This window comes from Struthio camelus, chromosome 29 (genome assembly GCF_040807025.1).
Source record: "Struthio camelus isolate bStrCam1 chromosome 29, bStrCam1.hap1, whole genome shotgun sequence".
Lineage (NCBI taxonomy): Eukaryota > Metazoa > Chordata > Aves > Struthioniformes > Struthionidae > Struthio > Struthio camelus.
The window spans coordinates 1,790,780-1,808,919 of record NC_090970.1 but is presented as its reverse complement, the minus strand read 5'-3'; the positions used below and the strand labels follow the sequence as shown (position 1 = coordinate 1,808,919).

At 53.5% G+C, this 18,140-nt stretch overlaps 2 protein-coding genes across 2 annotated transcripts; one reads left to right on the top strand and one right to left on the bottom strand.

Moving 5' to 3' along the window:
- Nucleotides 1-2,941: 2,941 nt before the first annotated feature.
- LOC138062726 (olfactory receptor 14J1-like) lies at nt 2,942-3,496 on the bottom strand (the record flags this gene model as incomplete). The annotated part of the gene is made up of 1 exon (XM_068921732.1): nt 2,942-3,496. A coding segment is annotated over one exon (555 nt), but the record flags the coding sequence as incomplete, so codon positions are not given.
- Nucleotides 3,497-16,717: 13,221 nt separating this feature from the next.
- LOC138062725 (olfactory receptor 14A16-like) lies at nt 16,718-17,815 on the top strand. The gene has a single exon (XM_068921731.1). The coding sequence runs from the start codon at nt 16,718-16,720 to the stop codon at nt 17,813-17,815; it is 1,098 nt and encodes a 365-aa protein (XP_068777832.1).
- The last annotated feature ends 325 nt before the right edge of the window (nt 17,816-18,140 follow it).

Sequence of the window (18,140 nt, the reverse complement as noted above, 5' to 3'; positions counted from 1 at the left end):
AGCAGCTCCCTAGCAGGACTGGGACACACGGCTCTTGCCGGAAGAAGCAGCACTCAGAGACCTCCTGGAAGGCCCTCCGGATGGGGTGACACCTCATTGTAGGAGTCGGAGAGGGAAAGGTCAGGCTTCCTCTCCACGTAGTGTGGTGCCCTCGCACGGCGCCCCGGTTGAGGGGGTGTTGGTGACGAAGTCCCGTGGAGCATCGTTTCCACCGCTCTGACGGTGGCCAGCTGCAGCAGCTCGGCGTCTTCAGCTGGGGAAATGTGCCTGTAGGAGGCGGCTGGGCGTCTCGAGAGCTCTGACAAGAGCTGCCACAGCCTCTTCTTCCTCGGCCACATCGACCTTCGGCGAGTGTCCACCTGCCTTCGCGAGTTCAAGCTCTAGGTCTCCAACACGCACACATGTGCTTTTATCCGGGGGGTTTTATAACTAGACTTATCCAGTATGTAGTCACCCAGGAGGACTAACCTGACCAATCAAAACATGCACTTTCAATCCGGCCATTTGCATACCCGCTGCCTTGCCAGCCTCCCAGAAGGTTCCTTTGGTCGACAGCCCAGACCACCTGATCTGGGATGCCCAATCAACTTAAAAGGAAAGTAGTGGGGACCTTGTGGCACAGTACCGATCCCGCTCCAGGTTATAGATAGGGCACGGTGATTGGTAGTTCATCTTCTAGTATGTTCCTATGGTGGGGAGGGGAGATAATTCACCACAGCATCCCATCACTCCATCCCATCCTCTGCATCACTCATAAAGGCAAACAGCATTGGCTCCAGTACTGGCCTCTGAAGAACATCACTGGTAGCCATTAGTCCGTTGGACTTTGCACCACTGTTCTCCACCTTTGGAGCCAGGTGGCCTCCTGGTAATTTCCTGCATACTCCAGTGCATATGGCTCCATCCCACATCTGCCCACTTTGGCGACAAAGGTGCTAGGGAAGACCATGTCAAAGGCCTTCCTCCATTCAAGCTATACACAAGCTATGCACAGCACTCCCCTTGTCCACACAGCCAGTCATCCCATTACAGGAGGCAATCTTGGGGGGTCGGGCACAAGTTGCCCTCCATGACTTCATGCTGGCTGATCCCAATCCCTTCCTGGGGCTGGAAATCACTCCCACGAAGATTTGCTTTGCAGGGCCTGAGGTGACAAGGAGCAGTCTGTCCTTTCCCAGAGGCTTTTTCTTGTCCTTCTGGAAGGTGGATGTCATGTTTGGGGGGAAGGTGGGGAGGGCTGGGACTGGAGAGCAGCCCCATGGCCCCGCTGTGCAGGCACCGGCCAGGGCAGGGTGTGTTCAGGGCTGGGGACACGTCCCCCCAGCACGGTCCCCACCACAGCCCTCGGTGCCCCGTCCCCTCACAACCCTCCTGCTCTGGCACCCTCCCCCAGCACCCAGACCCTGCCCAGCCCCGACCGTGTCCCACGCGGGGGTCAGCACACAGCCATGGCCCGGGGTCTGCTGGGGTCGGGGCTGGGAGAGAGGCCGGGCAGGGCTGGTCGTTCCCCTCCATGCAGGCACTGAGACCAGCAGGACAGAGCAGCAAACCGGACGCACCCCGAAACCTGGGATGGGCGACCAGGGTAGGGGGGATGTGTGTCTGCCGCCCCACCAGCCTCCCAGCTGGAACTGGCCCCAGTAGCACCAGGAGGCAGGCCACAGGGACACTCTGGGTCCCTCCTTCTGGTGTCCAGGAGATCCCCTACCCCCAGCCTGCCTGCAGCCCCCCGGGCCAGCCCCTCTCTCCACGACACACCAAGACCCCCTGCCCTGGGGCTCCTCCGGCCACTCCTGCTGCCCCAGGGGCACAGCACCCTGCCCTTCCTGGACACACAGAGAAACACGTTCCTGTTTCTCCTCTATTCCTCCTTGCCAGTGCACAATTGCTCCTTTCCTCTTCTCCAGGGACCTCCCTGCTCCCCACAGAGCCTTTCCCCACCTCAGTGTGTCCAGGCTGGCCCGCCCAGCTGTTCCCGGACCCTTCCCTGTGCTCCCCGCAGGGCCCCAGGCTGGTGGTGCTATTCGGCAGAACAAGTGGGCTGTGGGGCCACGGGGCTGTGGGGTGACTCCACACTGGCTGAGGTGGTCACGATGGGAAGCAGACCCAGGTGGATGGCCATCATTGCACCTGACAACCTCCACCAAGGGGTCTGTGGCCATGGACAATGCTCTGGGCAATCACAGGCTATCTCCAATGGCTCAGGCTGTGTTCAGATGTTTCCCGAGATGTGTCCCATGGTTTTTCATTGAAGGTGATGTGAAGGACTCTTTAGGCTCCCTTCCTGTGCCTCCTGGGTCCCCACTGGCTGTGGTGCGATTTCAGAGCTCTCACTCACCTGTACATTCATTGGGTTTGCTCTTTACCTTTTGGTGCCTCCACTTGATTTTGTGAAGCTCCATTCACTGCCCACCCCAGGGCACATGGTGCCCTTGGAGATGCCCTGGGCTCTCCTGGAGGCTCCATACTGCCTTAGAGAAGGACAGGCATCCGTCTCCAGCCCTGTCGGATGGGAGATACCACCTGACCATCCACCACCTCCAGGAGCCCTGGGCACCCACAAGTGACAGCTGAATCCAGCCCTCCTTCCCTAATGCATCACACATTGAGCTCATCACCTTAAGCCCTTGGAGAGCCCTTGAAAAGCAACAGGGCCTCTCAGGGTGGAAGTCTTCAGGCACATTTTTGACTCCAACTTTGGAAGGAGAGCCCAACCTGAAAGCATTGCACACAGGAAATCCTCTTTTATTAGAGCTAAGCCAGCTCTGGTACAGTGAAAGACACAGGTTCACAGCAGGTGTCTCAGCAAAAACATGGGGTTCGTGCTGCTGGAGAAGTGGGATGAATTCAAACTTTCTGTACAAACATGATTATCACAGACAGAAAGCATAAGAGTTTTGTGAGATTAATTAGTTACTGCTTGTGAGGAGAGATGGGCACCTTATTTGTGCTGAACTAGAACCAGTTGAATCAGTTTCCTCAGAGCATCTTTGAGATCCTGGTTCCTCATGCTGTAGATAAGTGGGTTCACTTCTGGAGGCACCACCGCATACACAACAGCCACCACCAGATCCAGAGCTGGGGAGGACATGGAGGGGGGCTTCAGGGAGGCAAACAGGACAGTGGTAATATACAGGGAGACGACAGCCAGGTGAGGGAGGCACATGGAGAAGGCTTTGTGCCTTCCCTGCTCAGATGGCATCCTCAGCACAGCTCTGAAGATCTGCACATAGGACAGCACAACGAAAATGAAACACCCAAACATTGAAAAGACACTAACCACATTAAGCCCCACTTCCCTGAGGTAGGAGTGTGAGCAGGAGAGCTTGAGGATCTTGGGAACCTCACAGAAGAACTGGTCCACGACATTGCCTTGGCAGAGAGGGATGGAAAATGTGTTGGCAGTGTGCAGGAGAGCATTGAGAAAACCAGTGGCCCAGGCAGCTGCTGCCATCTTGACACAAGCTCTGCTGTCCATGAGGGTCCCATAGTGCAGGGGTCTGCAGATGACAATGTAGCGGTCATAGGCCATGACAGTGAGGAGAGAATACTCTGCTGTAAATAAGAAGACAAAGCAAAAGACCTGGGCAGCACATCCTGCATAGGAAATGGTCCTGGTGTCCCTCAGGGAGTTGGCCATGGATTTGGGGACAGTGGAGGAGACAGTGCCCAGGTCGAGGAGGGCGAGGTGGAGGAGGAAGAAGTACATGGGGGTGTGGAGGCGGTGGTCGCAGGCTATGGCGGTGATGATGAGGCCGTTGGCCAGGAGGGCAGCCAGGTAGATGCCCAGGAAGAGCGAGAAGTGCAAGAGCTGCAGCTCCCGTGTGTCTGCAAAGGCCAGGAGGAGGAACTGGTTGAAGGAGCTGCTGTTGGACATTTTGCTCCCCCTGGGCATGGGGACCTTTCCAAGGAAGAAAGGACAATGACAAGTTAGAAAAGACTTTTAAAAATAATCAATTAAAGAAATAAAATGTTCCATTTCTCATTAAAAACACCACATTGCCTCTCTCCTTTATTGGGAGGATCTCTGTGCAGCTCCTTCCCATGAGCTCTGCTTTAGGCTGGCAGAGTGTGTCGGGAGGAGCAGGGACCTGTGCCCATGGGCTCCGCAGGAGTCTACCTGGCTGTGCCGTAGGGGGTACATGGCAATGGGGGGAACCATTTCTGTCGAATGAAATCTGTTGTCTGAGTTTTGCAGAAATTACTTTCAGGGATTTTTAAAATATTTTTTATTTTATTTGAGATGTCAGCATCGGTGTCTGAAGTGCACCTGTAACCCCCCAGTTGCAGAGATCCTGAGAGCAGGAGGAGCCCCATGGAGAGGAGAGGAAACAGGGGGCAACACCATGATCCTGCTTCCGAGGGAGCAAGGAGAGAGACAGACGGGCATTCACAAAAGCCTTCACCTTGCCCACCTGGGCATGCTGCCTCGCAGAGAGCGAACTTGCAGAGCAGTCGCTCGCAGCCCCTTTTTTGGGGAGCACGAAATGAACCCGTGGCAGAAGAGATGCCCCTCTCCTCTGCTGGAGGTCTGGCTGCAGAGGAGGCAGCTTGTGCCCTGTTCCCCTTGGCTGTCAGGGCAGAGGCTCTGCTGGGTGGGAGAGGAGACACGGGGAGCTTGCTCAGAGGAAGCTGTTTGTGTTAGAAGGACTGACCATGACTTGCTCAAATCCATCCTCCCATGATGATTCTGCTAGCAGTTCCCTCTCATTCCCTGCCCATCTCTGCTGCCTGCAGCTGCCCCTGCTGGGAGCTGTCTCTGTCCCTACATCTTTTCCCTCTCAGTGATCACAGACCCCATCCTACCTGCTGTGGGCTCAGTGCTGCCCTACAGAAATGTTCCGGGAGTGAGAAATGGGCAGGGGCATCTCTGTGCTTGCAGGTCCTAAGGAGCAGGTCACATAAACCTTGAGGAAGTCCATAAAGGTGATGCTGGTTCTGTTGTAGGTTGAGGCTGAGGTGAAGCTGAGCTTTCTCACAGACCTCCTGATCTCTGAGGGAGAAAGTGTGAGTCCCAGTTCCTTGTCAGACCAGAAAACCCTTTCTTTTTTTCTCCCTGCCCAAATTAGGAAAAGGAAAGCCCTGGGAGGAAAGCTCTTTGCCTTTCAAGTAGCCCTCTTTTTTCACCTTCCTCTGCAGGGCAGGGACACTGCTCTGAATCACCATGCAGACCTGTGTGCACATCCTGACTTCACAGCCCTGCAGCCTTCTTTGGCAGAAGGTAGCAGCATGCCCTGTCCCTGTGATGGGGTGCCAGGGAACCTCTGCTCTAAAGCATCTCCTCCTCCCCTGCACAGTGCAGAAGCAAGGAGGACGACACTTAAAAAAAAATCAGTTGTGGGATGGAAAGGGTTTAGAAGACCCCTCTGGGAACCTCAGTAGTGTTGTCCTTCAGCCAGAGACTTACCGTGTCAAGCCTGTGAAGATGTCTTCCACAATGAACTGTCAGCTGTCCTCCCACTCCACACTGCCTTTCACTTCTCTCTGCCTTCTCGCAGCTCCTCTCAGCAGCAGCAGGCAGTGCCCACAGCCCTGCTGCTCTTGGCAGAGGAGCTGCTCCTGCACACAGCTGGGCACATGGGCACTGCTGCCACGGTGCCACCAGCTCCCTCTGTCCCAGGAGCCTGGCCCTGGTTACGAGCAGAGGCCCAGCTGAAGGCATGAATTTCTCTGTCCCTTGTGCTCCCTCCTCCTCCTCCTGGGAAATGTTGACTGAAGTAGACCAAAATAATCACCTTTGCTCTCTCTCTGAACAATACAGGGAGACCAGTTACAGCAGTGTCATTTGTCTCATCAGAAGATGGTTATCTGCTAGAGGGGGAAACATCCTACCTAGGAAACCCATTTTCCCATGTCTTAACTAGGCAGGACACCTAGAAGGGGACAAGAAAGGAGTTCATTTTCCCATGGTTCGGGTGTTGATTCAGATGAGTCAATCTAGGTTTCTCATGCCTGTTTAGAAGACCATGCGCTGGAGTGGGGTTCAGATCCCTCCTGTGAACTCCACAAACATGCAGAAGGTGGGATTCCCCTTGCCCAAGCTGGTGTACACAACAGAGAGGTCTGCATGCGAGCTCCTTGTCTAGGCTAGCATTATAATCCCTGGAGATGGAGAGTGGGAGTCAGTTGCTCACACACAAACATCCGGGGACATTGGAAGAGACAGAGGTGGTCCAAGGCATGTGCCAGTGTCTGCTTGCTCTGATGGAGCAACTGGGGCCCCTGTATCCTTCTGGAGCATCAGGTGGCTCTCTGGTGGGAATTTCTTTGGCCATCAGAAATGACACTAGATGCCTAGGACAACTAGAGCTCCACTCAGGAGGAAGCTGAGACATATGAAGATCCCTGCATTGCAAAACAGCTGATGTAATTCCATGCAGACACTTGAGGCAGTGACACAGAAATAGGCTGGCAGGGCCATGTCAGATGCCTGGGCTGTGCAGCACAACTGCATGCTTCTAGCAGGTACTCCATGGCCCCTGCAGGAAAGCCATGCTCCTTTGGAGTGCTTGCTGGCCAAACACCTCAGGGCATCTCATGTTTTCTGCCTGTGCCCAGACTACTGAATCCCTCCACAGCCTTTAGGGAAAGTCCATCCCATCTGCATTCAAGCGTGCTGTATAAACACCCCAAGGTCTCCCCTCTAGTCTCTGCACTCTCCAACCCTTTTAGCTCTCCTGTCCCTGAACCTCTTCTCACCCCCGCACTTGAAACGACCAGGCACTGGGCTAATGGTGACCTCAGGGTGGCTGGATCACAGGCTGCCCAGGCCCAGGGACTTCTTCACTGGCATCTTGTCCTGCCTGGATTGTTTAACATCTATCACAGGCTCCAAAGAGTCAGCTCACGCAGCAAACCTCTCTCCTGCCGTTCCTGCACAGCCCAGCTTTGTTTCTCCCTGTCTTTGGGCACTGCAGGGTTTGCTCTCTGCGTGGGAATCTCCTTTCACCATTACATTGCCACTTGCTTTTTATGCCCACATGTCTCTATTCTGAAGTGGGGCCATTGCACACACAGTGCCCTTGGTTCTTGGCAAAATCTTTCATCATGACCAGTTTGTTCTCTCTGCCACAGTGGAGGCTCTATAGTCCAAAGATATGCAAATGCATGCAGCCTGGGGCACAGCCAGGAGCAGATGGAGATACGCAAGCTGTCACAAGACTGAAACATGGTTGGAATAGCTGAGATGTGGTAGGATCACTCACATGCCTGGAGGGCTGTGCTGGTAGGGTACTAGCTCTTCAGGAGAAACAGTCAGGGAAGAGGAGGTGGGAGGATGCCCTTTGTGTGAAGGAGCAGCTCAGAGCTCTTCCATGGGAGAGGCAAGGGGGTGGGTGAGAGCTTGTGGGTGAGCATTAGAAGAACGGTGACATTGTGATGGGAGCTGCAGACCACCGAGTCAGGGTGAGGAGGTGCATGCAGTCTCCTTTAAGGAATGTGGTCAAATCTGTGAATCACAGGCCCTGGTTCTTATGGCGGGGTGGAGGGGGTGGTGGGGGGTGAAAAAAGGGAGTCCCAGATGCTGAGGGGAATGAGGAAGGATAGTCATGGAGCACAGACTCTGGCCTTCAGAGGAGCAGACTTCGACCTCTTCTGGGGAGTGGTCAGGGAACCCATGGGAAGCAGCTTGGAAAGGTGCAGGAGCTCAGGAAAGCCGGCAGATCTTTGAGGACAGCACCTGCCAGGGACAAAAATGAACCATCCTGACACTAAAGAAAACTAGCAGATACTGCAGGGGTATATACCAACTTGGGTAATCAGGGACCTCACACCTTAGCTCCAGGGCAGTCAGGCAGCATCCTGGAAGCAGGAGGAGGGAGAAGCTTCAATACAAGAATATAGAAATATTGTCCAGGATCACAGGCAGGGTGTTAGGGAAGTAAAAGCTCCCGTAGGATTGACACTTGCAGGAGATGTGAAGGGCCTGAAGAAGAGCTGCTACTGCCTGAGTGAGAATCAAAGAATCCAAAGGAGAAGGCTGGCTCACTGCTACATGGGGCAGGGAACCTTGTAGCAGCAGATGCAGAGAGGTGTGAGGAACTCAAACCCTTGTTAGCTTGAGTTTTCCCAAGCAAGGTCTCCCAGGCTGTTGTGCCTTGGCTCAAGACTCCAGAGGACAAAAACCACCAACAGTGGATGAGGCTAGTGAGGGATGACTTGGGAGAACTCAAACCATGCACGCCAATGGGGTTGGATGGGCTGCAGACGAGGATGCTGTGAGAGCTGACTGCTGTCACAGCAAGGCCACTCACTATCATCTTGGAAAGGTTGTGGAGCTGGGGTGAAGTCCCACTGACTGGAGAAAGGCAAGTGTTACCTCCATCTTCAAGAAAGGCCACAAGGACAAGCTGGGGAGCTGCAGACAGTTCAGCTTCCCTTTGGTGAGGAGCGTGTCATGCAGCGAATCTTCTCGGATCACATTTCTGGGCGCATGAAGGAGAAGAATGCGACAGGGAACTGTTTGCATGGATTTACACAGGGTAAACTCTGCTTCGCCCACCTGATTGCTTTCTCTGATTCCATAACTGTGTTTGTGGATGGAGAAGAGGGAATGTCTTTCACCTAGATTTCAACAAGGTGTTGGACACTGTCTCCCACAATAGTCTTGCATGCATGTTAGAAGAGTAGACAACTGTATGGGTAAAAAGCTGCTTGGCTGATCAGGCTCAGAGGGCAGTGGTGAATGTGTAGTCCTATTCCTGGAGGCCAGGGAGAAGGGGAGCACCACTGATCTCTCCAGGAACTTGTCCTATTTAACTTCTTGATTAGTGACACAGAGGAGGCAACACTCCTCACGCTTGTAGATGACCCCAGGCGGGAGGTGGGGGAGCCCAGTCCTTTGCTGGAGGGCTGCCATTCAGAGGGCCCTAGACAGGCAGGAGGCATGGGCTGTCAGGAACCTCCAGAAATTCAGCCAGGACAAATGTCAGCTCTTGCCCCTGCAGTAAACCAGCACCCCGCAGTGCTACAGGCTGGGGTCAGAGGGCCTGGGGAGTGGCTGTGTGGAAAAGGACCTGAGGGTCCTAGTGGAGAGGAGGCCAAAGATGAGGCAGCAGCGTTCCCTGGCAGCAAAGAGAGCCAGAAGTATGGTGGGCTGTAGGACCAGGAGCATAGCCAGGAGGTCAAGGGAAATGATCACTTTCTAGGCAGTATGCATTAGACCCCAGATAGAACGCTGTATCCAGGTTTGGGTCCCCAGAAAAAGAACGAGGTTGATAACTGGGAGTAAGTTCAGCCAAGGGCCCTCACAAGAGTCGGGGAGCTGGAGGACTTGCTGTGTGAGGAAATGGGGCTTGTTCCACTTGGAGAAGAGATGGCTTTGGAGGGATCTTACAGGCAGCCTTCCAATGGCTACAAGAAGGTCCTCAAGAAGATGGAGGCCGGCTCTTCACCAGGGTGCATGGTGAGAAGACAAGAGACAATGGGTCTAAGTGGAAAGAAGAGACATTTGTGCAGGAGGCAAGGAAAAGCTTTTCCACTACGCGGATGGTCAAGCATTGCAAGTGGTTGCCCAGACAGGCTATGCAGTCTCCTCCCTTGGAGGCTTCTCAGACTAGCCTGAAGGAAGCCCAGAGCAACCTGCTCTCACCCCAGATCTGGCCCTGCTGGGAGCAAGGAGATTGCACTAGAGACGTCCTGAGCTCCTTTCCACCCGGAAGGAGTTTGTAATTCTTCCCATTCTCAATCTTCTCTTGCTGATGGCAGGGAAAGCACGCATGTTCCCTGTGAGAGTGGAGGTAGGCCAGCTTTCTTGTCCTCCTCCACTCAGAAGTATTCAGATGCAGGGCTTCTTGGCAGGAATCCCCAGAACAGCCCTCATCAATCCTTTCCTTCACTTTTAGTTTCCCTTTTTTTTTCTTTCCTCTCTTCTGAGTTTGTTTCTTTTACCAACCGGATCCCTTCCCAATATACAATTGGCCCTCCCCTGCTTGCCCTTAACCCATTGGTGCTGTTTTGGTTTTTGGTTGTTTTGGTTTGATTTTTTGTTTGTCTGGACACAGAAGAGCTTCAGTCCAGAAGGAACTTGAGAAACAAAGGTGATTCAGAGAAACAGACACCTCATGAAGATTTACTAGAGAAGTGTCAAGTCCTGCACCTAGGTGGGAATAACCTCACCCGTGAGGAGAGGTAGAGGGACCTGGGCTTCTTTATCCTGCTGAAGCAGAGAAGAAGACCAGGAGAGTAGTAGACTGTGACTGCCTGAAGAGATGACAGAGCTTTTCTTGGTAGTGGGAAACAGCATGAGAAAGAGAAAAAGCCACACACAGCAGCTTGTGGGGTTTAGATGTGACATTAGGAAAAGAAAATGTCACTTGAAGGGTAGTGCTGTGGTGCTACAGGCCACCCAGAGGGACCATTTGGGAAAAGCAGTAGTTTGGATAGGAGACATGTATGGACAACCTTCCTCTCCACCTCCCCAGCCCTGACATTTCTCTCCTCAGCCCCTGGGGACTTCCCTCACTCGGCTTAACATCTAGCCTTTTCCCACTCAAGCCTGTAGCTGAATGTTGCAGCTCCTGGGCACCAATTCCCACCTGCTTTCCTTAGAAAATCAGCTGCAAACAGACACAGAAGGATTTGTCTCAATTCTGATTACACAAAAATAAACATGATGCAGTGTCCTAAGAAATACAATACAATCCTCAAGTGTATGTCAAGGGCAAGTTGCCTCCAGGGAGGTCCACAGTCTGCAAGGAATAGCCTTCCTTGACATGTTCTTGACAAATAGATGGGGGAGGCTAGTTAGAAACACAGTGAAGGAGTTGGTTGAAGAGACAATGAGAGTGCTGAAAGACGAGACAAGCTTCCGACTCCCTGAAGCTCAGAGCAGCGACTAGGGAGTTGAGAGGTGCCTGAATGATACAGAGGAAGGGGAGGAGGAAAACTGGGAAACTATGGGAAGTGCATAAGCCCAGATCGTCTGATGCAAAGTTGACCTCAGAAGTGATCAATGTAGGCAGGACATGTGGAAATATGTGGGAGATGACAGAGATGCCATCCACAGCCTAATACACCGAGCAGTGGAAACATAAGGTCGAGGGCAGATCAGTATTTCTTCTCCTGAGATTAATATCCTTCCTGAAGATTTCCACTCTTTCATCACACAAAATCATTGACATTAGAATCAATCAATCATTGGAGCTAATAAAAGTGTGTTCATATTCCTGAATCTTTCAAACCAAGTCTTCCCCTTTCCAGGCAGATCTCAGGTGCTGAACCACAAACACCCAATGGCACTTAGAGAGGCCACCAGATGTCCACCACACACACACACACACACACACACACACACACTCCCCCTAAAAGACCACTACATTGAAAAAGAAATCAAGAAAGACAATAGGAACACAAAAAAATTTAAAGCTGGAAAGTATAACAAAACATTTCCTTGCTTCCAATCTTTTTCTTTCTGGTTTCATTTTTCATGCCATTTTCCAAACATTTCTGTTATAATCGGGCCTACACCATTGAAGAAGATCCTTTTGTGTCTCGCACAGAGCCCACTGCTCAGAAAACCTCCCCCTGACCACGGCTGTCCCTGCCACCCCTCACTCTTTGCACAGAGCGAGTCACCCTCTGACATGCCGAGCTCTCTCACCTGATAGAGGAAAGCAGGCTGACCAGCTTCAAGAAAACACTGTATTCTTGGAAGGCCACATCTGCACAAATCTCCACATATCTGTGTCACAGTGACGTCCTACAGATGTCCCAATGAGTCTAGCCACACTCCCTTCTCCTTCCCTGCACGGTCAATGAAGTGTGACTCCATCTGAGGTGACAACAGGGCTGAGACTGATCTCACCCCATGCCTGACCCCCCCCAGGGCAGGTGTCTCTGCCTAACCCAGGTGTCTGCCCTTCCCTTTCTAGTCATGGGAATTCAGCGACCCCAGGGCATCTCAGGCAGCAACAGTCTCTATACGAGGGCAAACAAATAAAGGCCTGAATGAAAATGTTTAGCCATAAATTGCAACCTCTGCAAAAAACAACTCTATGCCAAAACTGAAAAGAACACACAGCCATTTCCAGAAGGTCAAGTATGTTTTACCAGTTCTAATGAATCTTGTCTTTCTTTCTTTCTTTCTTATTAGCAGCACCAAGTGCATGCAGTGCAGTATTTCCTCCTTCTAGTGGAGTATAGATATTTGTGTCCAGTTATTCAGCCCAATACCTTTTCTACCAACCCTCTGAATGCAGAAGCTTTGTTCTGAAGAACTATGTCCTCCTTGTCCTTTCTGCTTCCTCTCACTGTTCTGTCTTTCCAGAGCTCTTCAGGGAAAGATTCACTGAATCACAGCACTTAGGGTGGACGAGACCTCTGGACCCACCCCCCGCTCACTCCGAGGGAACTAGACAAGTTTACTCAGAGTCCTGCCCCAATTGTACCTAGTCCACAAACATACATAGAGTGCGCTCCATCCCATGGTCCAGGACGTTAACGAAGACATTAAACAGTGCTGCTCGACATGTTGATGCCTGAGGGATGCTGCTCATAATCAGCCACCAGTTGGACCTTGTGCCACTGGTCAAAGCATTTTGGCCCAATGGTCCAGCCCATTTTCCACCTGCCTTACGGTCCATTTGCACAGTGCTTTGGACTGGCTGGTCACCAGCTCTAGGGCAAAGCTCTGTGCACTCCAGCCACCCCTTTGCTCAGAGCACACCTCCACTTCCTTGCTATCCGAGCCTGCCTTTCCCAGGAGCCCATTTTCATCTTGCCATGCAAGTTGTCCCACCACACGGGTGTAATCCCATAGGGACAGGGGAGAGGGAGGTGCCGGGTGACACAGCTGTGATGTTGATGGTGAGGTCACTTCTTGTACAGGAACCTCATTGGCCTGCATCTGGAAGAAGCCATTCTGAGGACAAGAAGCATATCACACCACTACTCATCCCAGCCATGTGCCTGCTCCTTGCCCATCACCGGCAGAGACAAGAGTGACCTCACAGTCAGGCACTCAAACAGAAAGGATTTCATAGTTTCCAACCCATGTGCTTGCTCCTGGCCCATCACCTGCAGACACACAAAGTGACCTCACAGTCATCTGCATGGTCCTGGGTCTCCTAAGGCCCTACAAGATTCTGAGACACAATCCTTTCCTAAAACACAAACATAATACAAATAGATGTTTGCCCTGTCAGTGAGAAGGACCTCTGCAGGCTGGAGATATGGGCAGGGAGGAACCTCAGGAAGTTGCACAAAGAGAAATTCAAGGTCTTGAACCTGAGGAAAAGAACCCCATGCACCAGGTCACTCTGGGTGCCAACTGGCTGGAAAGCAGCTTGGCAGAGAAGGGCCTGGGGGTCCTGGTAGACAACATGAAGCAGCAGGAGCCAGACAAGTGCTTTTGATATTCAAAGGCTGCATCAGTTTCCTGGGCTGCAGTGGGAAGAGTGTTGCAGCAGGGTGAGGGCTCTGTGCCTGCAGGCTCTGGGTCAGCAGGCTCTGCGCCTGCTGTCTAACCACATCCTCAGGCAGAACTGACCTCACAAACACCTGCCTTAGGTCAGATCCAAACGCTCACCTCTCAGCTGCTCACATAGAAGTCACCTCACAATCATCCACCAAGCCAAGGGGCCTACTGCTGGCCCTCCAGCTTCTCTCATGCACGTGACCAGCTATGTGCCTGCTGCTCTCCAGTCAGGTCCTAAGGCAGAGGAGGCTTCACAACCAACATCCAAGCCGTGTGCCTGCTGCTGGCCTATCACCTGCAAAGACAGGAGACACCACAAAATCAGCACCCTAGTCCTGTGCCTGTGGGTAGCCTATTGGGTACTCAGGCAGCAGTGACCTCACCATGAGCATCCAAGGAAATGAGCTGCTGACACATCCCATCCATGGGCCTCCTAATGGTCTACCAGATGCTTGCACAGAAGTGATCTCACAGCCACTTTCCCAGCAATGTGCTTGCTGCTGGCCCATCACCTGCAGAGACAGAAGGGACATCACTTTCACCTTTACAGCCATGTGCCTCCTACCATCCAAGGAGCTTCTGAGAAACAATGGCTCTCACCACAATGTCCCCTCCAGTTAGACTTTTGGCCTACCAGCTGACCCTTTACCAGTAACCTCACAGTCTCTTCCAAGCCCACCTGCCTGCAGGAGGTCTGCTGTGTTGAGGGGGATAATGGCTCCCCTTGTGTGGGTGGCCACGCTCCTCCTAAGGCAGCCCGTGGTCATCTGGCCTTCTTCACAATGAGTGTGCCCCACTGGCTCATATGGCATTTCTCACAGTGCCCACACCCTTCTCCTCAGGGTCACACTGCAGCCGGTAAGGTCCCAACCTGCCCTGATGCATGGGAGTTACCCTTCCCCAAGGGCAGGACTTGCCCCTTCTCCATGTAAAACTTCATGAGGTTCCTGTTCCACAAGTTTCTAAAGGTCCCCTAGACTCAAGCTCTCTTGTGTCAGCTGTTACTGTGTGTGTGCAGATGGCTCCCCCTGCCTTGTGGTGCCTCTGAGAAGATCAGAGCATGAGGAATCAGTCAGGGGGGAATCAGTCTGCTGCCTTTCAGGAACTGTGAGCCCTGGAGCCCTGGAACCATCTCGAGGGCGCACAGGGGACAGAGAAAGTCACGTCTTCAGCTGGGCCTCTGCTCCTGAGCTGGGCCTGCCTCCTGGGACTGCCGGAGCCCAGGGCAACCTGGCAGGCGCTGCAGAGAGACAGCTCTGTCCAGGTGCAGCTCCTTTGAATGGAGCAGCAAGACTCAGGGCACTGCCTGCAGGGGCCAGGAGGAGATGAGCGACTCAGAAGTTAAAGGCAGTTGGGAACGGGAGGACGGCTGAGAGCTCACTGCAGGGAGGAACCTTCACAGCCCCTAACACAGTAAGGCTCTGGCTGCAGGGCACCGCTGCTGTGGTTCCCGGAGGGCTCTGCTGCAGCTGGCACCTTCCACAGCTGAGAGCGTCTGTCCGGGTGGCTCTCCCAGCTTCTGCTGTTTGGAGCAGGAGGTGCTTGAGAGCAGGGATGCGCTGCCGCACGGTCAGAGGGACAGGGCATGAGGGCTACCTGCTTGCAGGGACAGGGCATGAGGGCTACCTGCTTGCAGGGCTGGTGCAGGGCTGTGAAGCCAGGGAGTGCCCCCAGGTGTGCGCAGGGCTGTAATTCAGAGCAGAGCCCTGCACCCCAGGGTGCTGTGTGCCCGGGGCAGTGACTCTGCTGCCTGCGTGAGTAAGCCCTCAGCCTGCCCGGGGAGCTCCCCACAGCGCTGTGGGGAGAAGGTCTGGGTGGAAGGAGCGACCGCCTTCAGAGCAGGTTCATTCTGCTATCGAGAGGGTGCTGTGTGGGTCAGGGCTGCTCTCAGCTCCAGCTCACCCCCACGGTATTTCCAAGGGACCTTTGCAGGAGGTCACTCATGGCAGGGGTTGCCTTGAAGATCAGGAGCTTTCCTGAGTCTCTGCTTTCCGATTCCTGCTTTCTGCAGGTGGGAGGGTTGGAAAAGGAGCTGCCAGGTTTGGACAACAGACTGATGTTCCTAGACTTGACAGAGAGAGATCAAGAGGTCTGCGAGGAACCTCCGAAAACTCTTTCCCCACTCTGCATGGGGTCTGTGAGCGCTGACAGGGAGAAGACGAGGGATAGAGAAGCAGCTCCCATTTCCCAGGAGGAAAAGCTCTGAGCAGGGAAGATCTGATCAGCGAAAGAGAGGAAGCTGGAAACATGAATGCTGTGGGAGGGGGAATGTGGAGACCTCCCCGTGAACCTCTTCCGTGCAGACATGTTCCTCTAAGGAAGCCCCTCTGTGTCTCCTCTCCCACCCAGCAGAGCCTCTGCCCTCCAGGCCAGGGGGTGCAGGGCATGAGCCTCCTCCTCAGCAGCCCGACCTCCAGCAGAGCTTTGTTTCTCACTGTGGGACAAAGGGGCTGAGAGTGACTGTCCTGCTCTGGTTGCTGTCTGGGAGGTGGTGAGCACAGCTGGGTGAGCTGAAGGCTTTCCTGAGAGCCCGTCTGTGTCTTGCTCCTTGCTTTCCTTGTGGTCGGAGTGTCACAGTAGTCCTCACAGTTTCCTCACCTCTTTGTGCTGCTCTGGTTCTTGCTCTCACGCTCGGTGGGGTTAAGGAGGGGGTTCAGCTGCAGCGGAGGCAGGAACTTCCCACTCCCCTGACAGTGCCTGAAGAAAGAGTGCAGAGGGTGAACTGATGTGAGGGCAGGGTCCATGTCAGTGGGGCAGAGAGGTTGAGGAAGGGTTGGGTCAGCCCCTGCCTTCACTGCACTGTTTCTCTCCCATGCTGGAGTGGGAGCTGGTGTGACTGGTTCAGATACAGGCAGCTCTGATCAAGAGGGCAAGGTTGGGAGAGATGCGTCCCCCGCAGGGACCTTCTCTTCCAGACACAGCTGGCATGAGCGCTGTATTCATCTCTCCCAATGAGAAAAACAGAATATTCCCCTTGCTTCCCAGACCAAATCCCCTTCACCCCGCTCAGGGTGCCCATCCCCAGGTATCTCCACCAACTGCACAGGACAGTCTGACACCTCCATTTACAGGCCCAGGTGGAGCAGGGCTGACTCCTCTGTAGCCCATGGGCAGAGGTCCCTGCTCTGCACCACACACTCAGCCCAAAGCAGAGGTGAGGGAAGGGAGTGGAACAAGGTAAAGGAGAGAGGCAATGTGGGGGTTGCTCTGAGGAGGGGAATGGGTTTGGCTCAGAGAAGCCTGTTCCTAACTTGTCAATGCCTTTTCCTCCTTGGACAATGTCCTGAAGCAAGGGCACAGCAAATGTCCAACAGCAGCTCCCTGAAGGAGTTCCTCCTCCTGGTGTTTGCAGACACACGGGAGCTACAGCTCTTGCACTCCTCGCTCTTCCTGGGCATCTACCTGCCTGCCCTCCTGGCCAACAGCCTCATCATCACTGCCGTAGCCTGCCACCACTGCCTCCACACCCCCATGTACTTCTTCCTCCTCCACCTCTCCCTCCTCGACCTGGGCTCCATCTCTTCCATGATCCCCAAATCCATGGCCAGTTCCCTGAGGGACACCAGCACCATTTCCTACTCAGGATGTGCTGCCCAGATATTTTTCTTTGCCTTATTCATGTCAGGTGAGTGTTCTCTTCTCACAGTCATGGCCTATGACCGCTACGTTGCCATCTGCAGACCCCTGCACTATGCTATGCTCATGGACACCAGAGCTTGTGTTAAAATGGCAGCAGCTGCCTGGGCCAGTGGTTTTCTCAATGCTCTCCTGCACACTGCCAACACATTTTCCATTCCTCTCTGCCAAGGCAATGTCCTGGACCAGTTCTTCTGTGAGATTCCTCATGTCCTCAAGCTCTCCTGCTCACACTCCTACCTCCGGGAAGTGGGGCTTATTGTGGTTAGTGCCTGTTTATGCTTTGGGTGTTTCATTTTCATTGTGCTGTCCTATGTGCAGATCTTCAGAGCTGTGCTGAGGATGCCCTCTGAGCAGGGAAGGCACAAAGCCTTCTCCATGTGCCTCCCTCACCTGGCTGTCGTCTCCCTGTATATTACCACTGGCATGTTTGCCTACCTGAAGCCTCCCTCCATCTCTTCCGCAGCTCTGGATCTGGTGCTGGCCGTTCTGTACTCGGTGGTACCTCCAGCAGTGAACCCCCTCCTCTACAGCATGAGGAACAAGGAGCTCAAAGGTGCCCTTGAACAAACTGATTCAGCTGCTTCTAGTTCAGCAGCACTAAGCTGCCTATCTCTCCTCACAAGCAATTTCCAGTTTGTCTCAGACACCTTTTGTGCATTGGGCATTGTCTCTCTGATAATCATGTTTGTACAGAAGGATTTGAATTCATCCCACTTCTCCAGCAGCCCGAACCCATCCTGTTTGACACAGAGGAATCTGTGAATGTCTGTCACAGGGTCAGAGCTGGCTTAGGTCTAATAAAAGAGGATTTCCTCTATGCAATGCTTTCAGGTTGGGCTCTCATTCCAAAGTTGGAGTCAAAAATGTGCCTGAAGACTTCCACACTGAGAGGCCCTGTTGCTTTTCAAGGGCTCTCCAAGGGCTTAAGGTGATGAGCTCAATGTGTGATGCATTAGGGAAGGAGGGCTGGATTCAGCTGTCACTTGTGGGTGCCCAGGGCTCCTGGAGGTGGTGGATGGTCAGGTGGTATCTCCCATCCGACAGGGCTGGAGACGGATGCCTGTCCTTCTCTAAGGCAGTATGGAGC